We start from the raw sequence: 24,693 nt of genomic DNA on the forward strand, positions 1-24,693 counted from the left end.
TTCCCGCCATGGGGCTTGAACTTCAAACCAGGACTGCCAACACCCCCAGCCCGGGGCACCCAGTGCCCACCCTCAGCCGCAGACAGGAGGCAGGGGCAGGGCCAGGCCCGGTGAGCTCTGGTGTCTCCGATGTTTTATTGCTTGCTCGGTGTCACGCTGAGCACGCAGCCGGCGGGACGGGCAACGCGGAGCAGGACGGGGGCACCGGGGCCTCTCTGCAGTGGCAGGGAGTGGCCCCCCCGTGCCACCTGCCCCAGCAGGACCCCACAGGGACAAGGCTGGGACGCCCCTGGCTCCGGGGAGCGCCGGGGCAGGGCGGGAGGGGCTGGTGCTGCAAAGCAGCGGTGGCTGGGGGTGACAGTGGGGCACTCACTGCGGCGTGGGGCGGGCGGGCAGCACAGGACGAGCCCCGGGCGAGAGCAGGGCTCAGCCCTGGGGCTCACTGTGAGTGGATCAGTGCCCCGGCGCCCTGCCCGAAGCCAAAGCCCTTGGGACCGAAGTTCTTGGCGTAACAACCTGCAGAGGACAGAAGGGAGACACAGGTGAGGCTGGCACAGGAGCGGGTCGTGCCCAGGGGGCACACCCTGCCTGGACAGGACAAGGTTTGCCACATCTGTTGGGCAAACAGAGGCCCTGGCTCAGCAGGAAATTCTCCAGCTCTGTGGCTGGCACGGTCTGTCCCTGAAAGCAGCTGCTGGGCCACCCCTTGCCCAGCCTTCAACCCCTCTGGGTCCCTGCACAGGGATCTTCACTCCCACCCCTCAGAGCCCAGGACAAGCCAGCAGGGAAGGTGGGCTCACCTTTGCAGTAGATCTCCCCATCTTTGTCTGCCAGGGTGGTGGACTCCAAGCTTTTGCCACACTTGGCACAGCGGAAGCAGGACTTGTGCCAGGACTGTGGGACAGGAGCAGAGCTCGGTCAGACCCCAGGGACAGGACAGCCAGGCTCTGGTACCAACCAGGCTCCCTGCTCTGCTTCTGATCCAAAGGGGCTGGCAAAGAGCTCTGAACGGGATAAAAGCTCTTCCCTGGAAAGCACTCCCAGCCCCACAGGGAAAATACAGAGAGGAAACATCAGGTGTGGGCACTGCTCCTGTGCTGATCTGGTTTTGGAGACCTTTTTGTCAACACTCTAAGTCATTTGTGCAGCAATTTCTACAATAATTTGTAAGGAGCAATCCCCCCCTCTTTGGGGACTGCCCTCTCTTAACCAGCGAGATAAGTCCCCCCATTGTCCAGCTGAGACCCACAACTGCGTGGCAGCAGGGATGGGACAACTGTCCCACACAACAACAGCTCCAAGGAAGGCAGCAAACAGAGAGGAAAAATGCCAAAACCAGACAGTGTTTAAAAATAACCCCCCATGGTTCCAGCAGTCCCCTGGAGATAAATGAGCTCACAGCCTTCAGGCAGACCTTAAGTAGCCAGAACTGCTCACCGAGGAATTTAAACAAACACTTGGGAAAACATGAAACCTTTTTTGGAAGAAAATGTGAAATTCACAGGCTGGAGGAGGAGGTATTGGATGGAGTCATCCAGCAAACATTAGCACATGAAATACATGCTCTGGAATCCTCTCTGGGTCTACTTTAATGTAACTGCTTCACCAGCTTTGGTTCTCAGTAAACATTGGGGCCAGAAGCTGACCAGGAAGCCCAGATCATGGTTTTAATGGTAAATTCAGCTTCTGACCCTGGGCTGACCCTCAACGTGTCCATCACAAGCCAGCTGGGGGGTGATGATGCTGAGGGGCCCTTTCTATTGACCCCCTCTCCTTGTTCTGGGGACACAGGACAAGCACAAAGCCCCAGGAGGACAGAGCCCAGCCAGGTCAAGGAGTGAAACCTCATCACTAGTGAGGCTGTCCCAGCATGGCCACCCTGTCCCCATGGCACAAAGCCTAGTAGCCTGGCCCTGTGTCCCTGACAAGCTCTGCATGTGCCTGGCCTCGTGGGGAGGGCAGCTCCAGGCAGGGACCTCATCTGGGGTCCCAGGGCTGACAGGGCAGAAGGGGTCCCCAGGCCTTGCAGAGGAGCTGGGCTGGGACCAGGCCACAGCTCAGGGTGCAAAGAACCCTGGTGAAGGGATGACCTTGGCACAGGGAGTGCCAGGGCTGTGCTAGTGACCTTCACACCAAACCCTGAGCTGACCCAGCCACCAGCAGAACAGCCCCAGGAACATTCACCAAACCCATGCCCACAGCTCCAGCCCCCTGCCCGACCTGTGGCCAGTGCTGACCACTGGGATTCACTGCCTTCCCCAAATCCTGGCCACAGCATCCTGGCCTGTGGCACAGAGGGGACAAAGAGGCACTTTTCAGTTAACAGGGACACTGGCCATGGCACATGTCACTGCTCACCCTCCCAGCACATCCACAGCAGGATGTCCACTGTGGCCTGTGCTGAGCAGGACCATAAATATTTAACATAAAATGTCTTTCTCCCCCTCTACAAGTCTGTGAGAGTGCTGCAGCTTGGACAACCTGGCTCCCAGACATGCCAAGATCTCCTTTTGGTGCCAAGCTTCCAGGTGAACACGGCCATTGGACCCAAGCCCAGCCCTGGCTGAGGGCAGGTCCAGACCCTCTCTGAAGGTGTCCCTGCCATGTCTGAAGGTGTCCCTGCCATGGAGGACCCTGTGCCCACCATCCCTGTGCCCCTGCCCACCATCCCCTCTTACCTTCCCAGCTCCAATGACCTTCTCAGCCGCGTACACGGCCTGCCCACAGCGGGGGCACCCGTCAGCTCCTCCCACCTTCTGGGCCATCCTGGCTGCATTGGGGTTCAGGGGTCGGTGGGGCTGGCCCCTGTGGGTGGCAGGGAGCTACGATCAGGGATGCAAGGTGGAGCAGGGAAGAACTACAGGATCCCAAATCCCAGCCCAGTTTGTAAGGGAAACTTCAGAAGAGTGAGCCCCATGGAAAGTTCAGCCTGGGGGCTGTGTGCTGGGAGAGGGTGGGCAGTGTGCTCAGGCAATGGGGACATGTCCCATCCCATCCCACCCACCAAACAGGGTTCAGTGGGATTCCCTGGAAGGGCAGAGGGGCCAGGCAGCCCATGGACACTGCTGGGAGCCAGGACAGGCTGCACCACAGCCATGCACCACAGGACAGGTGTGGGGAGAAGGTGCCCACAGCCCCAGCTGTCAAAAACAAGGCTCAAACTCACTCGTCATATTTGATTCCCAGGGACTCGCCCTTGTCCGTGCTCAGGGTCCCTGCTCCCTGCCCGTAGCCGTAGCCCTTGGGGCCGTACTTCTTCCCGTAGCAGGACTTGCAGTAGATCTCCTCACCATGCACGGCCACAGTGGTGCTGTCCAAATTCTTCTTACAGACCACTAGAACAGAGGGGAGGGTGTGGCATCAGCCTGCTCCACCAGGGCTCACTGATTAGCTGGGGAAAACAAGCCCTCACAGGGACAGCAGAGCTCGGCTCCCAAGGAGCAGGGAAAGCCTCCAGCATGCAGCTGCAGGGAGCACATGCAAACCAGGCAGATAAGGATCACAACAAGAGAGGTGTCTGGCTTTAAAAGGAAGCAACCACCAAAGCCAACAGGCTGATACCAAGGGAAGGGAAGGAAAGCTGTCTTAACCCTCTGGGTGCTGTTCTCCTGCAGTTGCACTTAAACCATGGGGGTGAATTTTCCCTACCAATCACTGCAGGAGTCTCAGGCCTGAGGATGGATGTCCCGGCCCCGCACCTTGTCCACTGCAAATCCACAGCAGGAAGCACTTGGGGCAAAGAAATGTGAGGAAATGTGGTTTTCCTGGTGTTTGGATGGACCAAGAGCCATCCAAGAGCAGCCCTGTGGCCAATGCAACACCCAAGGCACTGCAAGGGCTCCACACATTGGGCACAGCCACCCTCCAGAGCTCAAAGGCTCACCTGACACCTCAGCCCTGGGTTTGGGGGTGTGCGTGGGGGGGTCTCAGGTGAGGAACACTAACTCAGCCAGTGGTTGAGCCCCTGGGGGGTCAATGTGGGATGTAAGATGGGCAGGAGGAGATGGCAGCCAGGCTCAGGGGCTGTGCTGAGCTCACCCAGAGTTTGAGTTTGATGCTGGGCTCAGACCTTCTCTTGATTTTCAGGTTTCCATAGAATCACAGACTGGTTTGGGTTGGAAGAGACCTTCAATTCATATTATCTGATTCCAACTCTCTGCCATGGATACTTTCCACTATCCCAGGTTGTTGCAAGCCCTGTCCAACCTGGTCTTGAACACTTCCAGGGATGGAGCAGCCACAGCTTCTCCGAGAAGCAATGCCCCACCACCCTGTGAGTAAAGAATTACTTCCTTATATCTAATCTAACTTTCTCCCTTATATCTAATCTAGATTGCTTCTCTTTAAGTTTTAAAACATCCCCATTACCCAGTCATTATCTGCCTGTGTACAAAGTCACTCTGCCTCTCTTTTATAAACCCCCATAAGGTCCTGGAAGCACCAGCTCTTGTCCCAGCTGCCCCGTTCCTTCCCAGCCCTTCCTGAGATGCTGTGCCCAGCCAGCAGGAGGCCACCAGCACCCAAACTCCAGTGATGCCCGGTGCCACGTGCCCATGCAGGATCCCACTCCTAGGGCAGAGTCCGCAGCGCTGGCAGCCAGCCCCAAACAGATCCGGCTGCAGCTGCCACAGCTCCCCCTCCTGCCTTCCACGCCTTAAATGTCGAGGCTTCCAGCAGCTTCTTGGCCTTTCCCAATATCACAGGAATGCAAACAGAGCAGAGTTCTCCCCTCAGAGCAGCACAAACAGAGCAGGGGCAGAAGGCAGCCCTTCCATGACTAAATACAGCCAGGAGAACCCTGTGTGCCTCTGCTGGGACAAGGAGGAGGAAAGGGAAGCATCTCCTGCCATCTAAGGAGGCTCTGGCTGAGTCCTCTCCTGGCCTCATGCTCCCATCACAGCAGGAGCTGGGGATGGAGAACAGATCCCAGCTGGGAGAGACCAGAGCAGGCAGCTGGTTCCAAAGCTGCTCCTGGGGTCTCTGCATTGCCCTGGAGTGACACTGCTCAGCCAGGCCATCAGGAAGGAATTCGGGCACTTTCACTGGCATTTCAAAGGGTTTTGTGTGAGCTTTGTCCCTGGGCAGCAGTGAATGGTCTTGGTGGGATCTGGGTGGATTTGGAGCTCCAGCCCAACCTTTCACAGTCCCTCATCTGTACTCACAGAGCTTTGAGAGGCAACAGAATTTTTTTTTACCCAGCCCCCGGGTTTGTGCATTGCAGGAATTCCAGTGCACTGCACTCAGGAGTTAAGGACCCTTTGTTTTTCTAAGAGCAGCTGAGCTGCTCGGCAAAACAATCAGACAAGAGCTGCCTCTGCCTTCCAAGGCCATGGGGTTCATTCCAGCTCATTTCTGCTGCGCTACCCAGACAGCTGGATCACGACCAGGAGTCAATCACCAAGCTGCTCCCTGAGCTCTAATGCACTGTGGTAGGCTTGGCTCCTTTTAGATGATGTTTTTGGCAGATCTGCTTGAAGTATTTGTTATTCTCCCTAAAGATAATGGCTTCAAGTTCCTTGATGGGGCCCAAATGCAGCACTGGGGAACAGGCTGGGAATGCAGGAGCTCGGGAACACCACCCACAGCCTGTGGCACGGACTGGGAACAGTGGGCAGCAGGGTGGGCTGACACATGAGCCACAGCCTGGCAGGAGAGCCACAGCCAGGACAGGCAGAGCTGCTGGGTACACGTGGAGTGGCATAACAAATGCCTGCAAAGTGCAGGGACAGCCCAGGACCACTCCCTGGCACTTGTTTCCATGATCACACACAGGGGACCTTCTTCCCCACTATGGCTGTGTTCCCCCTGGAAGAAATGCCTTTAGCCTCATTTCGTGGCTCCTGGAGCCCTGCCCTGCTCTCTGAGTGCCAGCATCCCATGGCAGCAGCTCTCTCTGGCAAACCAGCTGTGTGCACAAGGGGTGAGAGCAACATTCCCCACCCTCCTTATCTGAGGCCAAAGAATAAACAGGACTTCCTTCTGCACAGCAGCTGCCATACAAACCCAGACTGTCACCCTCATCCTGCCCAGGAAACGCCTCAACAACTCCCCTGCTGAGCCCCACCAGCCAAAGCACGTTTGCAGCCTGGAAACTCCCACAAATGGGAGCTGCTGGGCACGCTGCAGGGAGCACAGACCCAGCAGCAGCCCCCCTCTGCCCTGTCCCCTCTGGAGCCAGCTGTACGTGCTGTGCCCCAGGCAGGCTGGGCAGACACAGGCACATCACAGGGACCATCCCATGAGGCCACTGGAGTTGCCCTGCTGGAAGAGATCAGTTCCAGAGCGTGCCTTGTTTCCAGATCCCACCTCTGCTTGCTGCCCCTTTGGAAAAGATCCCAGCTGTGCTCCCTGCTGACAGGATGGTGACATTGGGACCAGGGCACTGGGACCAGCTGAGGAAACATTAAACCTCTGTGGGGCCCTGCTGCAAGGCCACCCTGGATTTGCACTTCTGCTGCTCTGTGGCAGAGGCAACGCCTCGAGGAGCCATCAGCAGACACAGGCAATGTGTGTGCTCCTGTCCACACAATTCCAGAGAGGTTTGGGTGGGAAGGGAGCTTAAAACTCATCTTGTCCTACCCCTGTCATGGGCAGGGACACCTTCCACTAGACCAGGCTGCTCCAAGCCCCATCTCCTGTAGGCACAGGAGAGTAACTGGTTCTGATATGTGACAGTCTCCAGGGACAGAGGACAGTAATCTGGTACCACACAGGCAGAGGTACTGCTCATCTGACACTGCTCATCTTATTAATCAAACGTCTTACAGCCCCTCTGGATTCCCCAGGTTTAAGGAGCTGCTCTCAGCACTGCAACACCACCGGCCCTGGGATCCCCAAAGGCAGGGAAGGGTGTCAGGACTTGCAGCAGGATCCCAGCAGTATTTGTAGGACCCTGCAGAGGGGGCAGAGGAAGGGAGCTCGGCAGTGGATCACTTGCAGCCAGATTCTGTTCTGCTGCCCTTCCCCAGAGGTGACACTTGGGTCCAAACACAGAGACCCCCTCAGTAAGAGTGGATCTGCAGACAGGGTGGGGGTGATGCTTCAGCACTTCTCAGGAGGCTTTCCATCAGCACAAGGGCCAGGACAGGACCACATCTCCTTCCCATCATCCCTTCAGACATGAGGAGATTCGATGCCAGCTCCCCAGGCTCAACCACCTTTTAGTGTGGCAAAGCCATTGGGAAGGCTGAAGCCAGCCCCACCTCCAAGCATTGCATGGGATGTGCCACCTCCTGCCACCACTGCTGGGAGAGGCCCTGTCTCATGCTTAACATCTGGGGACAGAGCAGGGGACCCAGCCTGGCCTTTCCCTGGAGGAGGGATGGACTAAGTCTTTGTGTGGGTGCTGGCTGAGCCAGCGTGTCCCAGGATGATCTGTGCTCCTGCCACGCTGGGGTCTGGAGACATCCTGAGAAGCCCTTGCCCAGGGAGCAGAGAGGGGGTCAGGAAGGGGTGGTACTCACTGCACAAAAAGCAGGACTTGTGGAAGCTGTTGCCTTCGCACTGCACCTCCTCAGCGAAGTACACGGCCTTCTGGCACACCCCACACTTCTTCCCTCCTCCCCAGTTTGGCATCCTGCAGGGGAAAGCAGAGTCAGGGACAGGGGCAGGGCTCTGTGGGGCTGGCATGGGCGGCATGGGGCAGCCAGAGCTCCAGCAGCTTTCCCACATCCACACGTGCAGAGAGCACCCACAGTGTCTGCAGCAGGCACAGACAGCAGGGCTGGCAACGAGCAGCATCATTAGAACTCAGGGACCCAGCACCCAGCAGTGCCAGTGCCTCCCAGGGACCACTGGTCCTGTCTGCCAGGAGCAGCAGAAATCCCTCTCTTGGAGCCATGGGACCTCCCAGCTCCTCAGTGCCAGGAAAAGGGAGAGAGCACCCACAGAGTCACCCAGGCACCTCTCAGGTCACAGCCCTCCTGGGCCCCACGCCATGGTCAGGGTGACTGTGACTGAGCCCTGGTGCTGCACAGCTGCCACAGCCCCGGACACAGTCCCAGCTTCTCCTCCCTGACCACCTTTTCCATCTCAGCCACTGCAGGGCAGGGGACAGTCAGGGCTGCCCGAGGGCACAAGCTGACCCTGACACCACTAACCCCAGGCTCTGGCACATGTCCCACAGCACCAGCAGCTGCTGCGTGACCAACCCCTCCCAGGCACTCCCTGCGCTCCGGTGTCTCAGTCTCCTCCAGGACTGCAGGCAGAGTCATGGAGCCTGGAGAATCTGAAATCAAGAAGACTGTGCAGGGCAAAGACCTGAGCACCAGCCTAAGCCACCATCCAGCTCCTCAGCAGGCTATAAATGCTTCTACTTCTCTTCTCATTCCGAAACTGTGTCTGATGAGACGCCATCAAGAGGCCTCTAGATTTGCAGAAAACCCCAAAATACTGTGAGTTGCTTACCCGAGCAGCAGAGCTCCAGCCCAGAGGGACCCTGACACTGGGGAAGACCAGGTCAACATAAACTTTGAGACATTCACACAACAAAGTCCTGCAAGGAGATTCTGAGGGAGCCAGGCTAACTGAGTGTGGCCAAGAGGAAGCTAAGGAGGATCAAACAGCAGGGGTTGCTACAAGGACAATAAAACACTTTTTGGAGGGGCCCAATGATACAAGCAAGGTCAATAGGCACAAAAGCTACAGCCTGAGATGTCTCCAGGGGCCTCTTTCCATCAACACCTCTGTAATTCCCCACCCTGCTCCCATCTGGGGACAGGCAGCACAAATCACCATGTGCTTCCCGACCCTTGAACAGCTAAAGCAGGGCAGGGGTCTCCAAAACTAAACCCCATTTTCAGAGTACAAGATTTGCCAGCCCACTAAGTGTGTAGGATCTTGTCACCTCCCTAAGCTCAGCTGTGTGGAGATGAGGAAGGGACCTGGGTCTGCTGGGGCACACCAGAAGCCTTGGAGCACCCCCCTTGCAGCAGATCCTGGGTCACCTCAAGCAGCTGAAGCCCCATCCCTGGGTCTCCAATCCCAGTGGCTCTCCCAGCTGGGGAGGTGGGTGCTAAACCCAGCAGGACTGCATCAAACAGAGAAGGGGAACCATGAAGGGCTCACGGGCACAGCGAGATCCCTGCACCTCCCAGGCCACGGGGAAGTCAAGATCTTTCCTGTGTCAGAGTATTTTGTCAGGAAAATGGAAACTGATCCCCGCCTGGTTACCAGGGCAGGGGTCAGCACAGGGCTCAGAACTGACCTGCTGACCCCACTTTATCCTGGTCACACCTCCCACCAGATGCCTAGAGGGTCTCAGTGCAGGACAGACAGACAGACAGAGAGGGGGAGGAGCAGGGGCTGGGGGGCTGTGCTGGCTCCCAGGAGCTGTGTTTGGGGTGTGATCACAGCAGCTGGGAAGTCTCTTTTCGAAAGGCTCTGCAGGCTGGGCTTCCCATTGTGCCAAACCCCTCCCTTTCAGCCTCATTCTTCCAGTCCCGACCTTTGGATTGCCTAAAAAGGCCAGGCTGTTTCTCTTCACAGCCTGGTTTTTCCCCTCCATCAGGAGGACGGCAGTACCCGCTTCAGGAGTTTCCTTGGAGGGCAGAAACATCCAGCAGCACCCCCTGAGCCCGCATGGCATGGGAACCCACCAGCCCCTGTGTCAGAGCCCATGTCAGGAATGACACATCACTGGCTACAATTCTTCTCGGTCCCCCATCCCTTTCCAGCCACCACAGCTGGCAGACCCCATCTCTGGGATTCCCCAGCCCTGGTTTTGGGGGCAGCCTCTTGCCAGCCCTCCCTGCTCCAGAGGACTCCACAAGTGCATCATCCCATGGTGTGGGACCAGCTGCTCCCCTTTGCCTCCACAGCACATTTTGTTCCCCTCAGAGCAGCAGCAGTGAAGGAAGAGGTGTTGTTTGTCCTGACCATCAGGGCTACCCTGCTCAAACCAAGAGATCAGCAGTGAGGACACCTTCTCCTGAGCTGCCTGGAAACCTAAGGGAGGATAAAATCTGCTTCTGGGTGAACCTCACCCGGCATTTGCCACAAAAGGAGTGCCAGCCCTTTTGCTGCTGCTGATTTTCCTCAATCAATCCACCATGGGAAAGGTGCAGGTGCCTCCACTCAGTTTAAATTATGCCACCAGGTGATTTGAGCAGGTGACTCTCACCATGAAGCACAAACACAGCCCCAGCAAAACCACATCCCAGCAAAACCTCCTGGCACACATCAGGATGGATTTTCTGACGGGAGAGACCATGGAAATCATTTTGTCCTGGGGATCCATGTGAGGGCTCACAGCCAGACACACAGAAAACCTGAGAGAAGATTTAAATTGCTGTGAATTCCCTGTTAGTCCACAACATGCCCCCCTACATGCTGTGGGCCCAGCAGGCCACACAGAGACCAAATCTGTGCTACAGGCTTTCATCAGCAGCAAAAAAAGGAATAGGAAAACCCTGCTCTGGGCACATGGACCTGACCAGCCTGGCCTCACAAATGCCATTCAGACAGATCCTTTCCCCAGTTCCAAGTAATGGCCACTTTAAGATATGTCAGAGTGTTTACAATCCCTTCATCCTTATTTTCAGAATACTTTGCATATTTTGCCCAATTGCAACACTTGGTGACCACAGTCACACTTCTCCAAGTCACTCTGGGTGCCATGCAAAATAAGGAACAGGAGGTGACAATCCTACAGCCAGTGACCTCACTGAGCACAGACAAAAGGCTGCCAAAAAAAACAAGATTATTCTCCTTCCTCCTACATCTCCACAACTCCCAGCAAATATATCCAGAGCCCTACAAACACCACCCTCAATGCCAAGCAGGGCTTGGTCCTGGAACCACTCCACTATTCACTGCAGATAAGGGAAGAGGCCCCCAAACCAAGACCCCATCCTTTAGCAGCAGCTGCACCGTGGGGAGCACAGACAAGGGGAGGCTTGTGCAGAGCCACCCAAGGCTGACACTTGCTGGAGATTAACCCTAGGTCCAGAGTCTCATGTTGCAGCAGTCCAGCTCTCCGGCAAAGACCAGCTTGGATGGAGCTTGGAGCAATCACAGATAGTGGAAGTTGCCCCTGCCTATGGCAGGGGGTGGCCCTGGATAACCTTTGAGATCCTTCCAACCCAGCCCTGTCTGTGGCTCTATGAAATCCAGGCTCAGACTCACGTGCATTTCAGAGGTGCTGTGTTGTACCAGTCTGGGAGCAGTGTAAGCTACACTGAACAACCAGGCATAAACCAGTATGGAACCAGTATGTGCTGGTGCTCTGGGAGGTGATCACTGGCTGTAAGAGGAAGCAGTGAGCTGATGCAGCCATCAGGCAGCAGAAACACAGTCATCCTCTTTTTTGAGTGGGTTGAAAGGTCAGTGTGCCCCTGTCACTGCCCTCAGAGCTGACACCCTTCACTCTGCCACCCTGAGGGCAGCTGGGTGGAAACTGCTGGAGCTGGAGCAGCGCCTGTGGCTGTGTGGATGCAGCTCCATGGCCATGGGAGCACTCAAGGTGGGGCAGGTCCCAGCTGTCCTCTGAGGAACATCCCTGCAGCCACCAAGACGTCAGCTCAACCATCCAACTTTTGGCAATAGCTGAACAATCTTCCCACGTCTGTGCCCTACTAAAATCCTAGAGTAATTGCAGAGCAATCACTTTGTGTTCGGAGATCACTGAGGAACAGCAGACATACTGACCCATACAAAAAGTTCTTTTTTTCCAAATGAGAGCATTAAAACGAGTGAATGACAGAAGAGCACCATCAGTGCTGCACAAATTCACTTCTAAGCACGTTCACAGCAGTCCAGGCAGAATTAATCCATGCCCTGACAAAGGAAAGAATTAAAGGGAGAAAGCCATAGCAGGAACCCCAAGGCCAGGGATCTGAGTAGTGCCTTCCAGTTTAGAGAGCAGCTGGCACGGCCATAAAATGGGCAGAAATGTGAAGCAAGAGGGACCCAGACAGGTGAGAGGTGGGCAGAGAGGAGCCAGCTCCCAGGGATAGACCAGGGAACATCTCCTGGGAAAGCCCCAGAACATGGCACCAGGGGTTCAGCATCAGGACCTGCAGTCAGACCCGTGGGACTCTGCCCCAGGCACACAGAACTGTCACAGAGCAGCTTCCCCATCACCTGGGCACAGGTGGGAATAGCTCTACAAGGGGTGAGCTAGAACTGTCCCCGCGGGACCTGCAGTCAGACCCGTGGGGACTCTGCCCCAGGCACACAGGAACTGTCACAGAGCAGCTTCCCCATCACCTGGGCACAGGTGGGAATAGCTCTACAAGGGGTGAGCTAGAACTGTCCCCTTGTCCCCTGCTGTGTCATGAGCTGGGAGCAGCACTGATGTGAGCAGACTCTGGGCCACCAACAGTGTAAACAAGGATAAATAAAGGACATGTGTGACCCAGTGATGTTGAACTGGTGAGCAAGAGAATGGGGACCTGAGGCTGGTGAGCTCAGAGGCATGGAAAACCACTGGGAATTACCAGAGGGAAATCACAGAACTGCCCCAGGAGGTGCAGCTGGATCACATCAGACACCTCTGAGGACTTTGCTGGGATAGGAGGAAAGGAAGTCAAGAGACTCTGAGCTCGAGAGTGATGCTCACATGTGGCTCATCTACTCTGTGACTCCAAGAGCAGTCAGGTTTGACTCCAGCAGCAATCAAATCAAATCATTCTGCCACCAAGGCAGCCTCAGGTTGGCTTTGCAGAGCAGGGGCCTGAGAGAGGCCAGCACAGAGCTGAGCCACTGGTGCAGCCATGGGCCTCTGCCTGCGCACACAGCTCCCAAGCTTGGCTTACAAAGAATTCACAGAATTCACAGAATCGTTCAGGTTGGAAGAGACCTTCAAGATCATCAAGTCCAACCCATGCCCTAACACCTCAACTAAACCATGGCACAGAGTGCCACATCCAGACTCTTTTAAACACATCCAGGGATGGTGACTCCACCACCTCCCCGGGCAGGCCTTTCCACTATTTGATCACTCTTTTATAAAAAACTTTTTCCTAATATCCAACCTCTATTTCTCTTGGCGCAGCTTAAGACTGTGTCGCCTTGGAAGCAGGGTCCTCCATGAAAATCCCAACTTGATCCAGAACAAAAGCAACAGCATTTTCAGGGGTGCTAAGAAAAGCTCCTGACTCCCACAGGGATAAAGATCCATCACTGGACTGAGCCTGCTTGAGCTTCCCCAAGCCCTGAAATGCCCCAGTTGGTTGCATCCTCCCCGCTTGGTGCTGCCTTCCAGGAGCAGGGAGCTGAGCTCAGATGCTCTCAGGCAGCTCTCAGGCACTGCCATCCTGCCTGGAGAGCTCCTGATCCAGGGGACAGCAGAGGCTGGCACAGAGCCCATGACCCACTGGAGCAGCACAGCCCTGAGCTGTCTGTGCAGCAGCAGCCCTGAGCTCCTTGGGAAGGGCTGAATCTTCCCCAGAGCCCACTGCACTTTGCCAGCCTCACCCCCAGCAGAATAACTGAACATCCTGAGCTGGAGTTGATCCACAAGGATCACATCCAACCCCTGCCGCTGCACAGACACCCCAACAATCCCACCCTGTGCATCCCTGGCAGTGCTGTCCAAACACTCCTGGAGCTCTGGCAGCCTCGGGGCTGTGCCCATTCCCTGGGCAGCCTGGGCAGTGCCAGCACCCTCTGGAGAAAGAACCTTTCCTGATAGCCAGCCTAAATCTCCCCTGACACAGCTCCAGCAGTTTCCTTGGGTCCTGTCCCATCTCACAGAGCAGAAATCGGAGCTGTCCCTCTGCTGCCCCTCGGGAGGAAGCTGCAGACCCCGAGGAGCTCTGACCTCAGGCTCCTCTGCTCCAGCAGGAACACACCAAATGACCACAGTCCACAGTTTCTCCTTGCAGGGCCTCTCCTCTCACCCTTCCCAAGCTGTAGAGCCAGGAGGAGCAGCCTCACCCCTCACACTATTTCAGCACTGGACCTTTCTCATGCAGGGAGAAGCAGAAGATCTGATACAGGGACTTGGCAGAATCCAGGGCTTTTGCCCAGTGCTCCTGAACCCCGTCCCACGGGCTGAGGGCTCTGAGGTTGAAAAGCAGCACCTGGAGCTGTGCCCAGCCTGGAGCACAACACTGCAAATCTCCTCTGCGAACCGCCCTGAGCCCACAGCCGAGCTGCCCCAGCCTCCCTGGAAATTAGCTTTACTCAGTTCGGTCGATCTGATGCAAGAGCTTGGGCTTCCGCATCCCGCCATGTGCGCGGCTGCTCCGGCACGGGCGGCAGCCTCGGGGGTCCCGCCGCTCCGCTGCCCACCCCGCGGGCACACGGCAGGGCCGTGCCCCTCCCCAGCCCCGCGCCTCCCCGCATCCTCGGGGCATGGAGGGAGGATGGGGCAGCTCCGGGCTGGGGCAGCGGCAGCCCCGGCACGGGAGGGGAGGCGGCTCCGCTGCGCCCGGCGGGACCCGGCGGCCGCCTCCGTCCCGCACCCACCTGCGGCCGGGCCGGGGACGGTGTCGGTGTCAAAGCCGGGGTCGGTGCCGGCGGCGGGGTCGGTGTCAGATGCGGGGTCGGGTCGGTGCCGGAGCCGCGCTGGGCCGGCGGCGCTCGGCGCTTTTGTCGCCGGCGGGGCAGGGCGGGTCGCGGGGCGGCGGCGGCTCTGATGTCACGGGCGGGGACGGCGCGGCCGGACGGCCCCGACAGCGCCGGCACCTCCTGCCGCTGCCCGGGAGCCGCATCCACCGCCGGGGGAGGGATCCTCCGGGGCCCTGAGAGCCCCAGGCTGCTTCCCAGGCGGCGGGAGCACTTCCCAGATGCTTCGGCGCTATTTTGTTCTGCTGAACGTTTTCCTCTAAATTAAAATAGACGTGCAGGGTTGGAGAATGGACAGAGAGCAGCCCTGGGGAGAAGGACGTGGGGGGGTTGGTGGATGAGAAGGCCAGCGTGCCCAGCCCCGAGCTCTGGCAGCCCAGAACGCCCCTGTGCTGGGCTGATCCCCCAGGGTGGGCAGCAGGGCAGGGGGGGATTCTGCCCCTGTGCCCTGCTCAGCTGAGACCCCACCTGCAGAGCTGCCCCAGCCCTGGGCTTCCAGCTCGGGAAGGATGTGGAGCTGCTGGAGCGAGCCCAGGGGAGACCACAGAGCTGCTCTGAGGGCTGGAGCCCCTCTGCTCTGGAGCCAGGCTGGGACAGCTGGGGGTGTTCATGTGGACAAGAGGATTCTCTAGGGAGGCCTTACTGTAGCTTTTCCACAGATAAAAAGGAGTTTATAAGACTTCAGCAAGAACTGTTTTACAAAATGGGTGGGCAGGCCCTGGCAATCCTGTCCATGGCCACTGCCATCAGGAGCTCTGGAGCATTCAGCTTCTCTCAGCCCGGAGCCTCTGTGGCTGCCCCTGGATCCCTGGAAGTGTCAAAGGCCAGCTTGGACGGGGCTTGGACTAACCTGGGGTAGTGGAAGGTGTCCCTGGCAGGACAGGTGTGCTAAGATGGGCTTTGAGGTCTCTTCCAACCCAGCCTCGTCTGGGATTATGAGTCTCTCATAACAAATTGCAGAGCAGGGGACGAGGAGAGACTTCTGGCAATGGCTCCCATGGGAACCCACCACAACAGTGCTGCTCTGGGTGCAGACAGATGGGGTGGAGAAATATGCACAGCCCCAAACTGCATGGGAAAGGCTGCAGAGGTGTTGGGAAAACACTCCCAGCACAGGTGGGAGTCTGGCTCCCTGTGAAGGGAGAGTTCTGAGAAGCGAAGAGGCCAGAGCAGTGCAGGAGCAGAGACACTGGTGCCCTTCTCTGATATCCCACACCCTCTGTACCCTCACACGTGTCCCTCTGAGTCCAGCCATCCCAGAGCAGCCTATTGAAAGCATGGCTGCAGGGCTGCAAAGCTGCTTTTCCCTTTTCCTATGTGTTTCTATGCCAGGGCAGTACAGGAGCCCAAGAAGGCCGAGGACCTTGTGATGAACAATTCCAAGGCTCCAGGGGATGCTGTTTACACCCTGAAAGGCCGAGGGTGATCCATGTGTAGGCCCTGCAGCCTGACCCCACCATAAATGCTCTGTCTGGTTGCTGCTCTGTGCTCAGAACCCTGGCAGCTGGCAGGACCCCACATCCCAACTGGCTGTCCCCTCACATGCTCATCCCCGCTGGATTTGCAGCTTGCTGGGGTACGAACTCCTGTTCTCCATCCCCGTGGTAAACAGCGTCCTGAATCTGTCCCCCTGTGGCACTCCCTCTGTGTCTGTGGAGGAGGGCAGGGAGGGGAGTGGGACACCCTCCCTGATCCCAGCAAATCCCACGCAGGGTCAGGAGTCAGGTAGCACCAGACAGGGAAAGGATCTTCCCTTTCTTAGGCATGTTTAGTGCCCTGGAAGATTCCAAGAAGATTCCATCCATTAGTGTTCTGTTCCCTGGACCTGGAGGTCAGCAAATGCTGCCACTTCCAGGAGCAGCTGCACAGGAAGCTGCTGGAGGGGAAGTCAGGAGAATGGAACTGTTTTGCTGGTGGCTAAGTGGCTTCCCATCCTGAGCTGCTGCCCTGGGAGCCCCTGGGGCGCCTGTGCTCCATGAGGATCTGCCAGCCCTTGCAGCAGGTGAGGCTGGAGAGAAGCTGAATGCTCCAGAGCTCCTGATGGCAGTGGCCATGGACAGGATTGCCAAGGGAGGTGAGGCAAAGGCTCCCATTGCATTTCTCTGGCCTGGGCTGGCCTTTTTCTCCTTGACAAATGGAAGAGGGTACTGAAGAACAGGCAGCTGACACGAGAAGCCTGATGGCTGCTCTCTGGGGCTTAGGGGCCCTTCCTTCCACTCCTCTCCTGAGGCAGGGGCAGGACTTTTGTGTAGCTATGATATTTTATGAAAAATCCTTTGCTAGGATTTTTCCCTCCTGAGGAGCTGAGGGCCTCAGGAAAGAAATGCAAACAATAACTATCTGCTGCTGTAGAATGCAACAGGTGCATCTGTGATTGGTGCATGTTGGTTGTTTCTAATTAAGAGCCAATCACAGATGCAGCTGCATCGGACTCTGAGAGTCACAAGATTTTGTTATTCATTTCTATTCTTGTTCTTTCAAGCTTTCTAATCAATCTTTTTCTCTCTGTTATTTTAGTATAGTTTTAATGTAGTATTTGAATATAATATATATAATAATATAATAAACCAGCCTTCCGAACATGGAGTCCAGATTCGTGTCTCCACACTTGGGGAGCTCCCAGCACTTGTGCTGGCAGGAGCTGGGGAGCCCAGGCTGCTGGAGCTGCTGGGATTGTGCAACTGAAACTGGCAGGAAGGGAGGAGGACTGGAAGGGCAGCAGGGAGCTGCTTCCTTTGGACCTGGAAAACTTTGGCACCAGATCCCACAGGAATTTTGCTGTGAACTCTGGGCTAAGAAATTCCTGGCACAACTGGAGGCCATTTCCTCTTTGCCTCCCACTTGGGAGAAGAGCCAGACCTCCACCTGGTTCCAGCTGCCTGTCAGGGAGTTGTAAAAACTGAGAAGGTTCCCCCGGGCCTCCTTTTTCTCCAGGCTGTATAGGAATGTGCCCCCTGTTGACGGAGTGACAAACCTGTCTTTTGTCCCCTTAAAAAGGAAATAAGCCCAGAAGCTTCTCTCCTCAATTAGGTGAAAAGGCATCTCATAGGACCTGGGGGACTTCATCTCAAACTTAAGGATTGGACAGAAGTCTAAAAGTCCACCTGAGCAATTTACTAGAAAAAGAAGAGAACAAAGAAACTAATGGCTTTTGTGAGGTGTTTTACCAGGGGCAGGAGGGCCTCTTGCACCTGGGTCGGTTTTTCTCTGTATAGAGTTTGTTATTCTGCCTTTCATTAAAATCTTTTTGTTTCCAGCACTACCACAGAAGCCATCCTACTGATTTTATGCCTTCTAAGGTATCTGAGCTATCTTGGGTGTGAAACAGATCTCCAAGAGCTTATGAGACCTGGCTCAAGGAGACTCATATTTCAGAGCTGAGCCCCCCCAGTTCCCCCAGTCACTCCTGGTGCTCCAGCCCCTTCCCCAGCTCTGTTCCCTTCCCTGGACATGCTCCAGCCCCTCAGTGTCTCTCTTGCCATCAGGGCCCCCAAACTGCCCCCAGGACTGGAGGTGCCTCTGCAGTGCCAGCACAGAGGGACGGGCGCTGGTCCTGCTGGCTCCACCATGGCTGGTACAAGCCAGGATGTCACTGGCCTCCTTGCCCACTTGGGCACACTGACCACTCATGTGAAGCACCTGTCAACCTAAACATCATCCCCTGCAGCTGCTCCTGGTGGCCAGGGATCTCTCACAGGGATCCCGAGGCCTTGTAGAGCATTAGACACATCCCAGAGCTGATGTCACCACAGCATTTGGGAATGAGCATCCTTTCCCTGGGAGCTAGGAAGCCTCTGCCAGATGCCTCACAGGCTGTGTCTAAGCCAGGGTGCAGGAGATGGTGCTGCAGATGCCAACCTGCAGCAGACTTGGGCAGACCTGCCTCCTCCAGCCTCCCTCCATCCCACAGGAGCAAGGCAGGGGCTGCCAGGTTTCAGAGGTTCTCCTACTCCTGTTTCTTTTCTCCAGAGGAGGCAGAGCAAGTGGATTAAAAGCTGCCTGTCAGCTTCAGAAAGGATCCCTGTATCCCCCAATTCTGCTGCTGGAAACACCATCTCTGGTCTTTGCTCTGAAGAGGCCTGAAGGGGACCAGGCTAGTGAAGCACCCCATTGCAGAGGGAGCAGGGCCCAGGCCTGGCTCCCTCCAGCACTGGCACAGGATGCCTTGGGAGGCAGAGAGACACCCTTGGCACCTTTAGGGAGTGCAGAGAGCCCAGAGCCATCCCAGCTCACCTCCCAGTGTCTCCCCAGTGGCAGAGTGGTGTCTCTTGGCTCTGGAACCTGGGGCTGCCTGGGGCTGTTCCTCTGCCTCTCACCTGCTGCAGCCTTCCCATCTCCCCAGCAGAGCCCAGGGATGCAGGAGTTTCCTGTGCAGGGACTTATAGCCAGGGGAGAATCAGTCTCTTCTTCCAGGGAACAAGGGACAGGACAAGAGGAAGTGATCTCAAGTTGGATATTAGAAAAAACTCGATGGTGCTTTGCAGCTGGGAACCTGCCACCACGTCAGGGAGGAGGAAATGTCCTGCTTCCGAGGCAACAGCTGGGGTGAAAATGACAGCCAGCCACGTCAGGGAGGAGGAAATATCCTGCTTCCGAGGCAACAGCTGGGGTGAAAATGCTTTCCTCTGGTAAGGTCTCCTCATTGAAGTCTAATTGTATCCTTAACACACCCCTCCATCACAAAGGTAACCCCCCCCGCCAAAGTGTGACCCCTCACTGGGATGTATTTTGTGACTATTTTTAAAAGCAAAGCAAAAGAATTTTACACATAAAGGCCTGCATGACTTGAGTCACTTAAGTTCCACTTAAACAAGAATAAACTGTTGAGAATGGGGGGAAAAAGTGAGGGAAAACTCCATAGTTACTGCTGGGCTCAGACAACAGGGTGAACCTGCCTTCTTTCCCTTCAGGACCTGTTGGGTAAGAACTGCACTCTATGCACATTGAATGCTTTAATTGGGGATTAGAGCTTGTCTCGGGATTGCTTTGAACACGTTTATGCAGCCAGATCCTATCAGTGACAAATCCTATCACTGACAGGTACTATCACGGACAATTCTTGAACTATAATCTGTCACAGTTTTATACCAATAAAGGGAGTTATTCTGTGAACTCTGAGGGTGAGTCCTTCCCCAGCACTGGCCATCGCCAGCAGCAGGGAACACAGTCAGTAAAAAGGAAGGGCCCCTGCGGAGTCAGAAAGTGGGAAGAGCTGCTGAGGGCTCTCCCTTATGCTGGAGTAGGTCAGTGGCACCACCAGGATCCAGCAGGATGGCCGGGGGAGGCTCCCTGGACGGGACGCTGACAGACTGCTCGGGCACGAGGGCTCGGCTCTCCTGGGGCACCGAGACAAATTAAACACCGGGGGTCAAGCAACTCTCCCCACACTAACAGTATAGAAAATCCATTTTCACGTGACAGATGTGGGTGTAGCACTTGGGGACATGGGTTAGTGCTGAGCGTGGCATCTCTGGAGGAATGGTTGGACTCGACGGTCTCGGGGAGCTTTTCCAGCAGCAAGAGCCTGTGATTCCACCATTCCCTGAGTGGCAGCGGGCAGTGCCACGGCTCCCAGGCCAGCTCGAGTTGTACCACAGCAGGATGTGGCACTGGGAAGGGCTGGCACCCTGTGCTCTGTATGGCTCAGCTCCCCCAGCCAGGCTGATTGTACCGGGCAGTTTCACCCTCGGCAGGTTCATTTCCCGAAGGACTGAGGGGCCTGCTCAGCACAGCAATATCTGCACAGGGCAGCTGAAACTGGCTGGGCTCTGCCTCGGGGGGCACTCAGTGCAAAAAACAGTTCACTCTTTAGAATATTTAAAAGTTTAATAATAGGATAAAAAAGGACAATAGTAGGATAACAGGATAAAAAAGGACAATATTCCCAGTGCTGGGGTGCTTTTGACAAATAGCCAAAGAGCATGCCAAAAAACTAAAAATCATGGTCTCTACAGAAGGTTACATTGCTGGGGTTACATGCATATTCATTAGCTTGTACGTTATTTAAATATTCCTGAGAGCTTTTGATGTTGCAGGAGCTCTTCATGTTTAGGTTTCCCATCCTGACTTATCTGTATGACATCCTGAGATCGACATCCTGAGATGAAGAGCTTCCCGTGATTTCATCTCTGTTGTTTCACACTTTTCTGATAAGAGGAGTTACCAAGCTCTTCCCCAGGCTCCTCAGGTGCTATGTCTTGTGTCACTGTTATCACTTGGATGGTGAGTCAGTGGATGGCCTTGCACTGTTCTTCTTAGTTACACAAAAGCCTTTTCACATCTTATGTTTTGCTAAGGTCTATACTACAATACGTTTATGACACTACTATTTCTATGAGCAATACAGTACATATGCTGATGGATTATATTATATTAACATGCAAAGGATAATACATAAATATGAATGCCAATATTATCACTCAGGAATGCTTACACTTGAAGGTCCAGCCAAAGAGTGTCCTGGGGCAGTGAGATGGGGCCAGAGGTGCCCAAAGCAGTGACCAAAACTAATCAAGGCATCAAAAATACTGTTTAGACCTCAAACAAACCCAGTGGTGTTCACTGAGGGGAAGGACTTGGGGGTGCTGGTGCATGGGCAGTAGCAGCCTGTGGACAGGGGGCTTACTTAGGGCCAAGCCCTGCCTTGTGAATCCCTGACTGATAGGATTTAGTGCAGAGTTTTCCAGAGAAAGCAGCTGTGCAGAAATGTGGGACAAACTCTGCTAGGTCCCGATTTCCCTGCTGCCCATGGCATGGCCCATGCAGAGGCAGCTGTGCCCCTGCAGCCCATGGAGGGCTCGGGGGGCAGAGATCCACCTGCAGCCCCTGCAGGAGCCCTGCACGCTGGAGCAGGGGGTGCCTGAGAGGATTTGAGCTCCTGGGAAGCCCCTGCTGAGCAAGGTCCTGTCAGGGGCCCATGGAGCCTTGCAGAGAGGAGCCCTACATGCTGAAGCAGGTTTGCTGCAAGGCCTTGGGAGCCCATGGGGGACCCAGGCTGGAGCAGGAGGACCTGAAGGATTGACCTGAGGAAGAGTAACCCAGGTGGCAGCTGGTTGTGTGGAGCTGTTTCCCGTGGGATGGACTCCAGCTGGAGAAGTTCCTGGAGAACAGTGTCCCGTGGCAGGGACCCCATGCTGGAGCAGGGCAAGGACTCCGACTCCTCTCCCTGAGCAGCAGCAGCAACAATGTGGGATGAACTGACCCAAACCCAAATTCCCATCTCCCTGTGCCACTGGAGGGGTATGAGGGAGACTTTGGGAAGGAGGGAGGGCTGGGGAAAAGTGACTGTGAGATTTGTTTGGTTTCTCATGATCCTGCCCTGATGCTGGGCGTAGTCAATTCAATTGATATCCAAAAATGGAGGCAGTTTTGCCCATGACGCTGAAGGGAGAGGGATCTCTCCCTGTCTTTATCTCAACCCAGGGACCCTTGGTTCTATTTCTCTGCCCTGTTCATATGCACAGGGCAGGGACAGACCTGCTCTGGTGGCTGCTCTGGTGGTACCTGGTATCCAACCAGGGTCAACCCACTGCACACCTCCTGGCCTGGTGAGTCCACAACCTCTCTGGGCCACCTGGCCCAGTGCCCAGCCACACTTCAAGGCAAGAATTTGGCTCTGGGATCAGCCTTCCTCCCTGCAAGACCCACAGACTGGTAGAGGTTGATGAGCTGATCACCTCTGCTTTCTCCTCAGCCAGCCACAGGGAAAAGCTGGTGCTGGCCTTGCAGAAGTAGGGCTACATTCCCAAACTCTTAAAGCTTTTCCAAATCTGTGAGGGGTTACAGCTCAGACAGGCCTTGCAGCATTTGTCAGCCATTATGCAAGGAATTCTGTGGCTCGACCAAGCAGCTCTGCTGGAGGTGATGCTATCCCAGGAGTGTATCATGGATGTGGTCAGATGCCTTGAGTATGGCCCCTCTTTGGCACAGCCCAAATGGCACCAGCAGCTCCTGCAGCGAACAACCAAGCTGAAGTAGCTTCTTCCCATGCGAGACCCTGAGCTCCAGCAAAAATTCCACCAGATGTACTGGGCACAGCATATTAAGGATGTTATCTTGCCCAAGGCAGCTGGGCTGGGAGAGGCTTCTCTGCCCAGCCTCACCTCCTTCATCAGCTGCAAGAAAGAGGAGATCTTCCATGTCTTGGAGATAAGTGCCTTCTGACCTGCTCTCAATGGCTCAGGACCTGCAGCTGGAGTTGCCAAGGGATCACTGTTCCTCAGACATGCTTGCACAAGCACAGGATGGGAATGATCCCCCTTCTTCCTTCTCCCTTGGATTCTGTAGTTTAGAAAGGGAAGCGGGGAAGGATCTAGAGATTCCTGAATGAATGGGCTGTCAAGAGTCTCAAGTTCTTCTCTTTGATGGCCAAGCAGCAGACTGCTTTGGAACTGGTTTGTGGGGGGAGCTGGGGAACAAGCAGCTTTTGGGATTCCCTCTCAGGGCCAGGTGCAATGTCTGTGGAACTCATTCTGAACCTGAGATGCCAAAGAGCAGGCGTGGGAGAATACTGCCAGCGCTGCTTCCCATGGGAAGGAGTGAAGAGAAATGTAGGGACAGAGAGGAGAGAAAGTGTCTAAAGCCTTGAGAGACGATGATGATGGTGATTGTGTTCAGCCTGGTTTTCTTGGCCCTCTGGAGGCTTAACCAATGGGGGAACTGAAATTCGTGGCCAGAAGGGAGCTCTTGTCCTAGAGGTCCTGAAGTGTTTCTTGGGGGGAGAGGCTGTGACTGTACCAAGCCAAGGCTGGGGCATAAATGCAGAGCAGAGCATCTGCAAGGGGGGAGCTGGTTTGAGTGTGAGGAAAGGCAACCAGGCTATGGCTGCAGCCAGCTGGAAACCTGTTCATCTGCTCCACCTTGTCTGGGGGGCCTGAAAAGATGCTTTGCAGGGCTGCATCTGCACAAGAGGGAAAGGGATCCCTGTGGGATGTTCTCAGGGCAGGGGGAACAGGGCGGGTGCCACATGGGACAAACTGTGTCTCAGCTGGCTCTTGGGAGCTGCACTTTTTGGGAGCCTCCCCTGAGCTCAGCTTCCTCTTCTGCCTCTGTTTCTGCTGCACACAGACACTGCTGAAACATTCCTGGGAAGGAAGGATCCTGCAGGATCTGTGTACTCTGGCATTGGCCGTTGTTGGGCTACAGTGAATGGAGCTGGCCTTGAGGTAGTGGGGTATCCTCTCAAGATGGAAGTTCTGCCTTTCCAGAGGGCCTGTGTCAGTTGTGTTCCTTTTTTGTGTTCCACAGTAAGACCAGAAATTCTGGTCAGAAGTTCTGGCCCAGTTAGCAGATGGAGCTACAGGTGCCCACCAGTGATGGGAACTGGTGAGTCAGAGCTCATGGGCTTGAAAGGAGAGGGAGGAAGCAGAGAAAGGGAAACTGCTCTGAGGCCTTCTGCAGTCCTTGAAACCTTTCTGGAACCCAGGAATCCTTGCCAGTACGGCTCAATCTTCATTTCAGTCCTCACTTAAAGAAATATTTCTGGCAATGTAAGCTCTGATGTCTTTGTTGTAAATCAGGGTTTTCTTGTGTAGAAAGGACCAGCACAGAGCTGACACGCTCGACTTCAAGCTCTGCTTTCTTCCCAGAATGTTTCAGCATCCCAGAGAACTTTATTTCTGTATCACTGTCTTTCTGAGGTCAAGGCCAAGTGACAGATTTCTTCTTTCTCTGTGCGCTTCCTTTCCATGGCTTTGCTTTGTTGGTGTTGGCAAAGCTTGGAGGAGACACCGTGAGAAGAAGACTACTCTCTAGGAAGGTCCGACCAGCATTCCAACTCTGCTAGAAATTGTAACCCTTTCCTCCTTTTGAGAGCTGTCTTACTCCAAGACACCAGAAATTCTTTTTCCGATGCAACAGGTGAACTTTCTGAAGGACTTCTGTGCCTTTTCCCTCATGTTTCACCAGAAGGGAGAGGCATTTTTACAAAGCTTGGCCAAGCTGGGACTTCTTCCTGCTCTTGAAATTCTACTGGTAAGTGAAAACTTCCAGCTGCTCTTCCTCAAAGCAGGAAAGGCCAGAGCCACTGGCGCACCTGTTGGACCTGCTGAGCACTTGTGTGTCCCTCTGCTCGCACTCCTTGGCTCTGCTGAGAGTGGAAGTGGATTGCACCAGCCCCAATGCCACAGCTCTCTCAGCTCTTGCAAGCACCTGCCTGGCTTGCCCTGATTCTTGTGACTCTGC

The 24,693-nt window shown here is 55.4% G+C and overlaps 2 protein-coding genes across 2 annotated transcripts in view; one reads left to right on the forward strand and one right to left on the reverse strand.

The window, feature by feature from the left end:
- CSRP1 (cysteine and glycine rich protein 1) lies at positions 1-14,564 on the reverse strand. The gene is made up of 6 exons (XM_039698565.1): positions 14,413-14,564; positions 7,464-7,576; positions 3,167-3,335; positions 2,679-2,805; positions 801-894; positions 1-516 (listed from the first exon to the last, which is right to left on the reverse strand). The coding sequence occupies exons 2-6, from the start codon at positions 7,573-7,575 to the stop codon at positions 440-442; spliced, it is 579 nt and encodes a 192-aa protein (XP_039554499.1). The 5' UTR covers position 7,576; positions 14,413-14,564; the 3' UTR covers positions 1-439.
- The window catches only part of LOC120497283 (serine/threonine-protein phosphatase 4 regulatory subunit 3B-like), a 14,288-nt gene continuing 3,904 nt past the window's right edge, over positions 14,310-24,693 (forward strand). Inside the window, 1 exon segment of the mRNA XM_039698522.1 lies at positions 14,310-14,493. Coding sequence (XP_039554456.1) covers positions 14,310-14,493 — 184 coding nt within the window.

The sequence above is a fragment of the Passer montanus genome, unplaced genomic scaffold (assembly GCF_014805655.1).
Source record: "Passer montanus isolate IOZ18808 unplaced genomic scaffold, ASM1480565v1 scaffold127, whole genome shotgun sequence".
In the NCBI taxonomy this organism is placed as follows: Eukaryota; Metazoa; Chordata; class Aves; order Passeriformes; family Passeridae; genus Passer; species Passer montanus.